General features: G+C 32.4%; 3 protein-coding genes across 3 annotated transcripts; 1 reads left to right on the top strand and 2 right to left on the bottom strand.

Moving 5' to 3' along the window:
• Positions 1-338: 338 nt before the first annotated feature.
• On the bottom strand, positions 339-897 carry LOC129744098 (adult cuticle protein 1-like). The gene is made up of 2 exons (XM_055736460.1): positions 858-897; positions 339-800 (listed from the first exon to the last, which is right to left on the bottom strand). Exons 1-2 carry the CDS (start codon positions 861-863, stop codon positions 339-341), a joined length of 468 nt encoding a protein of 155 aa, XP_055592435.1. The 5' UTR covers positions 864-897.
• A 637-nt stretch (positions 898-1,534) lies between these two features.
• On the top strand, positions 1,535-2,145 carry LOC129743700 (adult cuticle protein 1-like). Its single transcript, XM_055735807.1, has 2 exons — positions 1,535-1,578; positions 1,647-2,145. Exons 1-2 carry the CDS (start codon positions 1,573-1,575, stop codon positions 2,100-2,102), a joined length of 462 nt encoding a protein of 153 aa, XP_055591782.1. The 5' UTR covers positions 1,535-1,572; the 3' UTR covers positions 2,103-2,145.
• Positions 2,146-8,425: 6,280 nt separating this feature from the next.
• LOC129750090 (adult cuticle protein 1-like) lies at positions 8,426-9,041 on the bottom strand. Its single transcript, XM_055745305.1, has 2 exons — positions 8,993-9,041; positions 8,426-8,930 (listed from the first exon to the last, which is right to left on the bottom strand). Exons 1-2 carry the CDS (start codon positions 8,996-8,998, stop codon positions 8,484-8,486), a joined length of 453 nt encoding a protein of 150 aa, XP_055601280.1. The 5' UTR covers positions 8,999-9,041; the 3' UTR covers positions 8,426-8,483.
• Between the last annotated feature and the right edge of the window lie 1,173 nt (positions 9,042-10,214).

Genomic DNA, 10,214 nt, shown 5'->3' with positions numbered 1-10,214 from the left:
GGGAATGAGTGATTCTGCTGTTCGAAAATATCCATGTGTATCAATTTTGATATGAACCACTGGAAAATTATTGATTGGTGACATATTCTGCGTTGATTTGCTACTTCTAATTATCTTTTTTCCAGCTTAGATGTATAAAAATTCTCCAAAAAAATAAATAATAACGCCAACAATTTTAATAGAAAAGATATTTAACCAATTCAATTAGTCATACATTATGATTCGGGATTATTTCTCAATTTTAGCCAAATGAATATAATTTAAAAATGTAATCATTGTCTATTCTTCGCCAAACACCTGTTAGGAACATTTTGCCTACCATTCTTCTATCACAGAATTTACAGAGTTCCTGGTGCTGGGGCCAAGTTCAAGGACTTCTGGTTGACGATGTGTCCCGGAAGTGGGGCCTTGTGGACAGCTCCTCGGTTGGCGGCAACGTAGCTGGCCGAATGGTGGACTGGAGCAACGGCCACGGCATGAGCATGACCATGAGCATGATGGTTGTGATGATCCCAGGTGTTGTAGGCAACTGGAGCAGCGATGGCAACAGCTGCTGGAACCTGATGATGGTGGACATCATGATGACCCCACTGATCCCAATGGCCGTTGCTGTAAGCTACAACTGGTGCCTGATGATGGCCGGCCCATCCATGGTGATAATCGTTGGACTGGACAACGGTTGGTCCATGATGGTGGGCGGCATAAGTCAGCACTGGGGCCACCTGGTGGGCGTAGACCGATGGGATGTAATGGGCGTTGGCAGCGACGGCACAGGCCATCATGACTACAGCTGCGATGCACTGGAAATAATTTGAAATATTCTTAGATTAGTTACATGAAAAAAATTTGGGCATTACCTTCATGATTGCTGTTGGTCGGTTGTGAGTTGCGTTAAGCTTGATCGGAATGATTGATATGATTCTGAACAACGTTTGACTAACTTTTATATCAACAAAATTGCTTCATATGAACACTGAAAGGTTTGGAATCAACTCGAAACCAATTGACAATTGACACACCCCCACAAAAAAAAAACAGTCGACTTTATTAAACGTCTAGAAAATTATCCTTTGCTCTAGCTTTTTGATAAAAAATAAATCGACTTAGCAAAACTACTTATTCATTTATACAGCACATCTATCAAAACAAAAAAGATCAATTATGACACTTAGAAACGCTTCACTGGATTATAAATCTGAATCCAAAGCCGAAGGAACTCGTCATTTAATTGATTTTTAAGCAGGTTTTTCGTTATGGTGTCTAGTTTTTCTTACGGTGGTTTAAATGTTTGCTTGTACAAAATGATCAACTGATATCCCGAGAACTGGTTATCGATGTGTGATTCATTGAAACACCTAACCGAAATCTAGTTAATTCATCCTGATATTGTTGAGTATGTTTGAGTTTTTTGAAGGTGTGTCGATTGATCCGATTTTTTTTCTAGTTATCGATATGGATTGTTATTTTTTCGGAATGGAGCTTCACGATATAAAATGAAGTCGAATACTGTTTGGAAGCATATTGAACTCTTCGCTCAAGCTAAACGCAACTCACAACCAACCATCAGCAATCATGAAGGTAATGACCAAATTTTCTAAAATTCTTACCATGTAATTAATGTAAGAAATTTTTCGAATTATTTCCAGTGCATCGCAGCTGTAGTCATGATGGCCTGTGCCGTCGCTGCCAACGCCCATTATGTCCCATCGGTCTACGCCCACCAAGTGGCCCCAGTGCTGACTTATGCCGCCCACCATCATGGACCAACCGTTGTCCAATCCAACGATTATCTCCATGGATGGACCGGCCATCAACAGACACCAGTTGTAGCTTACAGCAACGGTCATTGGGATCAGTGGGCTCATCATGACGTCCACCATCATCAGGTTCCAGCTGCTGTTGCCATCGCTGCTCCAGTTGCCTACAACACCTGGGATCATCACAACCATCATGGTCATGGTCATGCCGTGGCCGTTGCTCCAGTCCATCACTCGGCCAGCTACGTTGCCGCCAACCGAGGAGCAGTCCACAAGGCCCCACTTCCGGGACACATCGTCAACCAGAAGTCCCTGAACTTGGCTCCAGCTCCAGGAACTCTGTAAATTCTGTGATAGAAGAATTGTAGACGAAATGTACATATTTGGATAAATGGCATTAAATTGATTAATTAATTCCAACGAAAAATAATCTGTGACCTTTTTTTTTTGTATTAAAGACTTGACTTATTCTTGAGAAAAAAAAAACCCGGCTTTGCTGTACTCTCCAAAACTATTTCGATGGATATAGTACAATTCATAATATCCCGATATGTTGGCACAGAGAACAAACGTACAAGCTAGCCTACGAAACTTGTTTAAAAATTCCAACGATTTTTTTAAAACTGATTTTTTATTTTTAGCTGGGCCACCGAATGTCTCCAAACACACCAAAGAGAACTGTCAAAACAAAACTGAAAAAAATTACAAAATTCTAGTTTGTTTTGAACAGGTCGTATGAGCAATTCTGGCAACCTTAGATTACACCTTTTTGAAAATCGGGTATTTTGAGAGTGGATTTGTAACTTTTGAATGAGGCAACAGATGGCACTGTTTCAAAACTGGTTTTAACGTACTTTTATGATAAATTGGAATTTTACACACTATTTTTCATTCACAGATTTTTCGTTCGAGCTTGTACTTCTGTTCTTTGTGATGCTGGTAATGTGCTAATAAAAATAATACAAATCCAGTTAAGCGTCGCTAAGCTTCGTGCTGATACATTAACTGCTCCATATAACACAATCGATATCCAGATTAATCATTGCGTCTTGTTGAAGGTGGATAATCATATGAGCTGGGAGCTAACTGGGCGAGGAGGGAGCTCAGATTTGCACGAAAGTGAAAACAGAACCGGTAAATTGAACCACCTTTTGATTCCCTGCAACTAAAACAACGACACAACGAACTTAGCCAGAGCAAACGACTGCTGCTGCTGCTGCTGCTAAAATATGTGTAACGAGCGCGAGTGGCTCATAAATATTCAGGAACTGTGATTTTGTTTTTGTTGTTGCTGTTTCGAATCGCTTTTGTTGTGGAGCGTCCTTAGATAATATACTTTTCGTTTGAACGAGGTAAAACTTACAGGGTGACAAAAAAGTCCGGTCACACAGCAAAATCTCAATATTTTAAAGAAAAAGAAGAAAATCTGAATTTGGCTTTCTACTTCACAGACGATTTTTCGGAATTACACCACCTTTCTCTGATCGAACCAGCTTCAGACTCTCGGAAAGTCGTCGCAAGCGGCGCGCAACTCCATCGGCATCTCGTCCCAGATTTTCGTGATAACTCGCTTGAATTGCTCCAAGTTTGTTATTTTATACTCGTTCAGCTTCGACATCATGTAGCCCCACACGAAATAATCCAGAGGATTCAGATCCAGATACGACGGAGGCCATTCATCCTTCGAAATGAAAACGAACAGCTTCTCGTCCGAAAAAATAATCTCGTCATCTGCGCGCCAAACCGAGCAGCGATAACAGCTGCCCTTAACTCTGCCATGGCTCACAACTCAATGTAAACAAACTGCACAGAAACGAAACTCTGCCACTTTGGGCAGCAGAGTTAGCCCTTTCATTTGACATATAGATGGCACCAGAGAGATGCAACGTGTAGGCTACAACAGGCGACCCCAAAAAAGTGTGACCGGACTTTTTTGTCACCCTGTACAGAATAGGTAACAATTTATGGACGTCATCTCCCAAGCACTAACTCGCGGAATACCTTTTGTGGTCGCAATACGCGGTACCTAACATACGAAAATAAGATTCCGTCAGAGGGCGAGCTCGTTCTTATGTTTGAGGACAATTCCGAAGGCACTAGGTGAACATGTGTGTAACTTTGGGTTTTTTTTTTCATATCGTAATAAGCACTTGTATCAGATTGTAGGAACTTTAGGTACAGTTCGCCCTTTACCTTGACAATCGATTTTCAACCTCGCTCCCGCCGTGTTTCTCGTCTTTTTCTTTGTTGATACCGGAATCGATGAGAAAAAGGTAGATTTTTATCGCTCTGACGCGTTTTGTATGCAAATTTGCAAATGACAGAGATCACAAGCTCGCCCTCGATAATGAAATATTACGACACGATAATATGTCCACCCCAAGGTTGGTTTTATCCAGAGCGGTGAGATAATTGAATAATAGCGTACATGTGCTATTTTCACAACTCGATTTATTCTTATGGGGACGGGTGATTAATTTTCTATTTTTGGAGTATAAAGAATAATCAATCAAAAAAAAATCAAAAATGGCAAAAATGACAAAAATGACAAAAATGACAAAAATGACAAAAATGACAAAAATGACAAAAATGACAAAAATGACAAAAATGACAAAAATGACAAAAATGACAAAAATGACAAAAATGACAAAAATGACAAAAATGACAAAAATGACAAAAATGACAAAAATGACAAAAATGACAAAAATGACAAAAATGACAAAAATGACAAAAATGACAAAAATGACAAAAATGACAAAAATGACAAAAATGACAAAAATGACAAAAATGACAAAAATGACAAAAATGACAAAAATGACAAAAATGACAAAAATGACAAAAATGACAAAAATGACAAAAATGACAAAAATGACAAAAATGACAAAAATGACAAAAATGACAAAAATGACAAAAATGACAAAAATGACAAAAATGACAAAAATGACAAAAATGACAAAAATGACAAAAATGACAAAAATGACAAAAATGACAAAAATGACAAAAATGACAAAAATGACAAAAATGAAAAAAATGACAAAAATGACAAAAATGACAAAAATGACAAAAATGACAAAAATGACAAAAATGACAAAAATGACAAAAATGACAAAAATGACAAAAATGACAAAAATGACAAAAATGACAAAAATGACAAAAATGACAAAAATTACAAAAATGACAAAAATGACAAAAATGACAAAAATGACAGAAATGACAAAAATGACAAAAATGACAAAAATGACAAGAATGACAAAAATGACAAAAATGACAAGAATGACAAAAATGACAAAAATGACAAAAATGACAAAAATGACAAAAATGACAAGAATGACAAAAATGACCAAAATGACAGAAATGACAAAAATGACAAAAATGACAAAAATGACAAAAATGACAAAAATGACAAAAATGACAAAAATGACAAAAATGACAAAAATGACAAAAATGACAAAAATGACAAAAATGACAAAAATGACAAAAATGACAAAAATGACAAAAATGACAAAAATGACAAAAATGACCAAAATGACAAAAATGACAAAAATGACAAAAATGACAAAAATGACAAAAATGACAAAAATGACAAAAATGACAAAAATGACAAAAATGACAAAAATGACAAAAATGACAAAAATGACAAAAATGACAAAAATGACAAAAATGACAAAAATGACAAAAATGACAAAAAAGACAAAAATGACAAAAATGACAAAAATGACAAAAATGACAAAAATGAAAAAAATGACAAAAATGACAAAAATTACAAAAATTACAAAAATTACAAAAATTACAAAAATTACAAAAATGACAAAAATGACAAAAATGACAAAAATGACAAAAATGACAAAAATGACAAAAATGACAAAAATTACAAAAATTGAAAAAATGACAAAAATGACAAAAATGATAAAAATTACAAAAATGACAAAAATGACAAAAATGACAAAAATGATAAATATTACGAAAATTACAAAAATTACAAGAATTACAAGAATTGCAAAAATTACAAAAATTACAAAAATTACAAAAATTACAAAAATGACAACAATGACAACAATGACAAAAATTACAAAAATTACAAAAATTACAAAAATTACAAAAATTACAAAAATTACAAAAATTACAAAAATTACAAAAATTACAAAAATGACAAAAATGACAAAAATGACAAAAATGACAAAAATGACAAAAATGACAAAAATGACAAAAATGACAAAAATGACAAAAATGACAAAAATGACAAAAATGACAAAAATGACAAAAATGACAAAAATGACAAAAATGACAAAAATGACAAAAATGACAAAAATGACAAAAATGACAAAAATGACAAAAATGACAAAAATGACAAAAATGACAAAAATGACAAAAATGACAAAAATGACAAAAATGACAAAAATGACAAAAATGACAAAAATGACAAAAATGACAAAAATGACAAAAATGACAAAAATGACAAAAATGACAAAAATGACAAAAATGACAAAAATGACAAAAATGACAAAAATGACAAAAATGACAAAAATGACAAAAATGAATAAAATGACAAAAATGAATAAAATGACAAAAATGACAAAAATGACAAAAATGACAAAAATGACAAAAATGACAAAAATGACAAAAATTACAAAAATGACAAAAATGACAAAAATGACAAAAATGACAAAAATGACAAAAATGACAAAAATGACAAAAATGACAAAAATGACAAAAATGACAAAAATGACAAAAATGACAAAAATGACAAAAATGACAAAAATGACAAAAATGACAAAAATGACAAAAATGACAAAAATGACAAAAATGACAAAAATGACAAAAATGACAAAAATGACAAAAATGACAAAAATGACAAAAATGACAAAAATGACAAAAATGACAAAAATGACAAAAATGACAAAAATGACAAAAATGACAAAAATGACAAAAATGACAAAAATGACAAAAATGACAAAAATGACAAAAATGACAAAAATGACAAAAATGACAAAAATGACAAAAATGACAAAAATGACAAAAATGACAAAAATGACAAAAATGACAAAAATGACAAAAATGACAAAAATGACAAAAATGACAAAAATGACAAAAATGACAAAAATGACAAAAATGACAAAAATGACAAAAATGACAAAAATGACAAAAATGACAAAAATTACAAAAATTACAAAAATTACAAAAATTACAAAAATTACAAAAATTACAAAAATTACAAAAATTACAAAAATTACAAAAATGACAAAAATTACAAAAATTACAAAAATTACAAAAATTACAAAAATTACAAAAATTACAAAAATTACAAGAATTACAAAAAATTACAAAAATTACAAAAATTACAAAAATTACAAAAATAACAAAAATTACAAAAATTACAAAAATTACAAAAATTACAAAAATTACAAAAATTACAAAAATTACAAAAATTACAAAAATTACAAAAATTACAAAAATTACAAAAATTACAAAAATTACAAAAATTACAAAAATTACAAAAATTACAAAAATTACAAAAATTACAAAAATTACAAAAATTACAAAAATTACAAAAATTACAAAAATTACAAAAATTACAAAAATTACAAAAATTACAAAAATTACAAAAATTACAAAAATTACAAAAATTACAAAAATTACAAAAAGTACAAAAATTACAAAAATTACAAAAATTACAAAAATTACAAAAATTACAAAAATTACAAAAATTACAAAAATTACAAAAATTACAAAAATTACAAAAATTACAAAAATTACAAAAATTACAAAAATTACAAAAATTACAAAAATTACAAAAATTACAAAAATTACAAAAATTACAAAAATTACAAAAATTACAAAAATTACAAAAATTACAAAAATTACAAAAATTACAAAAATTACAAAAATTACAAAAATTACAAAAATTACAAAAATTACAAAAATTACAAAAATTACAAAAATTACAAAAATTACAAAAATTACAAAAATTACAAAAATTACAAAAATTACAAAAATTACAAAAATTACAAAAATTACAAAAATTACAAAAATTACAAAAATTACAAAAATGACAAAAATGACAAAAATTACAAAAATTACAAAAATTACAAAAATTACAAAAATTTCAAAAATTATAAAAATTACAAAAATGACAAAAATGACAAAAATGACAAAAATGACAAAAATTACAAAAATGACAAAAAAAACGAACGAAACGAAATTAAGTCCTTTTTTTATGCCTCATTTAAGGAGTTTACCTTTATCTGGTCAAGTTCGGTATTGAAATAAGTGATCTGATGCAGATGGTTCAACCAAACACGACCTGAGTGATTACAGTAATTATAATACAATCTACTATGATACCTTACCTTACCATGTGTATGCAAACAAACTCCACACAGAAAAATTCAAAGTCCCATAACACAAGCAACCTACACAAAGCCGACAGACAATCCGGCAGGAGGGGGGCCATTAATACGGAAATTTTTGCTGTGGGTTGAGCTAACTGGCATATGCGTCAACACATCCATTTGGATTAAATTAGAGGTGTCAACGATACCGCTCATTCCATCTAGAAGTGATTGAAGTTTTGTTTTTCCTTACAACCAAATTTTAGAATTCGAAATCAAATGATTGAAGTATTTTTTGCAGTTTTCACTTTTTTTTATATTTGATTTAATTTTTTTCGATTGGATTTATACATTTTTACAACTTCTTGGGGCTTTGGCTAGTTTTAAAATAAACTGTTTACAGAGTTCCTGGAGCTGGGGCCAAGTTCAGGGACTTCTGGTTGACGATGTGTCCGGCAAGTGGGGCCTTGTGGACAGCTCCTCGGTTGGCGGCAACATAGGTGGCCTCCTGGTGGTGGACTGGAGCAACGGCCACGGCATGGGCATGATGGCCGGCCCAGTGGTTGTTGTAGGCAACTGGGACAACGTTGACGGCAGCTGGGACCTGATGGTGGTGGACATTGTGGTGATCCCAGTGTCCGTTGCTGTAAGCCACAACCGGAGCCTGATGATGATGAACCCATCCATGGTGCTGATCGTTGGACTGGACAACGGTAGGTCCATGGGCATGGTGGGCAGCGTAGGTCACAACCGGAGCAACGGCAACGTGCTGGGCGTAGACCGATGGGACGTAATGGGCGTTGGCAGCGACGGCACAGGCCATCATGACTACAGCTGCGATGCACTGAAAATTAAAAAAAAAAAACGTTAGAAAAATTCCAAAAAATTTAAAACCTTACAACTCACCTTCATGATTGCTGATTGGAGTTGTTTGTTCTGTTAGGTTTGAACTTGAAATTGGGAGTGATTTTGGGACATCAGCGATGCCTTTTTATATCTCTCGATTTATTTCCACCCAACTAGAACTACGTCATACAGATAGGCAACATTCTCTCCGGACACACCTCCAGAGTTTTTTTTCGGCAACTTTTTTGACGCATGAATAGTTCATATAGAATCAAATCAGGTTAGTTTTTGTGGTCGGTCAAAACAGGATTCATTGTACTCGACGAGGTTCTGGCTTCCTGGATGGCGGTAAAAAAGTTGATTGACCAGGATTTGGTAATGGGCTTCAACTGTTTGATAATATTATTATCATAAATATTAAAGTGGCTTCTAAAAACTGTGGCTTCTAAAAACTGTGGAATAATCTTTCTTGACAAATTTTCAATGATGAGTTCTCTGTTTTGGTCTCAAGATATTTTTTAAGTAAACTCTAATATTATAAGAGCTTAGATAAAGTTTTTGTCATTTTTGTCATTTTTGTTATTGATGTCATTTTTGAAGTAGGCGATGATTTGTTGGTATCGCACGTGTTTATTTTCTCGTTCCGTCGCGGTAAAAATTAAATTTTTGATGTTTGAGTAGTTTCTTATTGTAAAATTGTGATTTTTTCTTGAATTAGTTGATTATAAACAATGATCAAAAACTGCATGTTTAATGGTTTGTGCCAGACCCGATTCATCGTTGATTTCGTCTACCTCCAGGAGGGGACATCGTTGAATGATTCGCTACAAGAGGAAACACACATGCTACTCCAGCAATTGGTGAGTTTGGTGCCATAATCCTTCTCATTCATTTATTCTGAATTGATGTTGCAATCCGGGAGAATTTCCAGGAGGCTACAAAATTTGAAAATTCTGAAATACCGTTCAGTAATTTATGAAGAAACGTGAGGTGATCCCACGCAATTTGTGGAGAGTGCAGAGGAGTTTATTTCTATTTCAACCTACTTTTTCAACTTAAGAAGTGCAATGTGAATACATTTTCGAATTGCATTGATATTTGTCATTCATAACATTTTTCACATTTTTGAAATTTTTGACATTTTTGATATTTTTAACACATTTGACGATTTTGATATTTTGATATTTTAGACATTTTAGTCATATTTGACATTTTCGACATTTTTGACAATTTTGACAATTTTGACAATTTTGACAATTTTGACAATTTTGACAATTTTGAC

Source organism: Uranotaenia lowii, chromosome 2 (genome assembly GCF_029784155.1).
Source record: "Uranotaenia lowii strain MFRU-FL chromosome 2, ASM2978415v1, whole genome shotgun sequence".
NCBI lineage: Eukaryota > Metazoa > Arthropoda > Insecta > Diptera > Culicidae > Uranotaenia > Uranotaenia lowii.
This window is presented reverse-complemented; position numbering and strand designations above follow the sequence as displayed.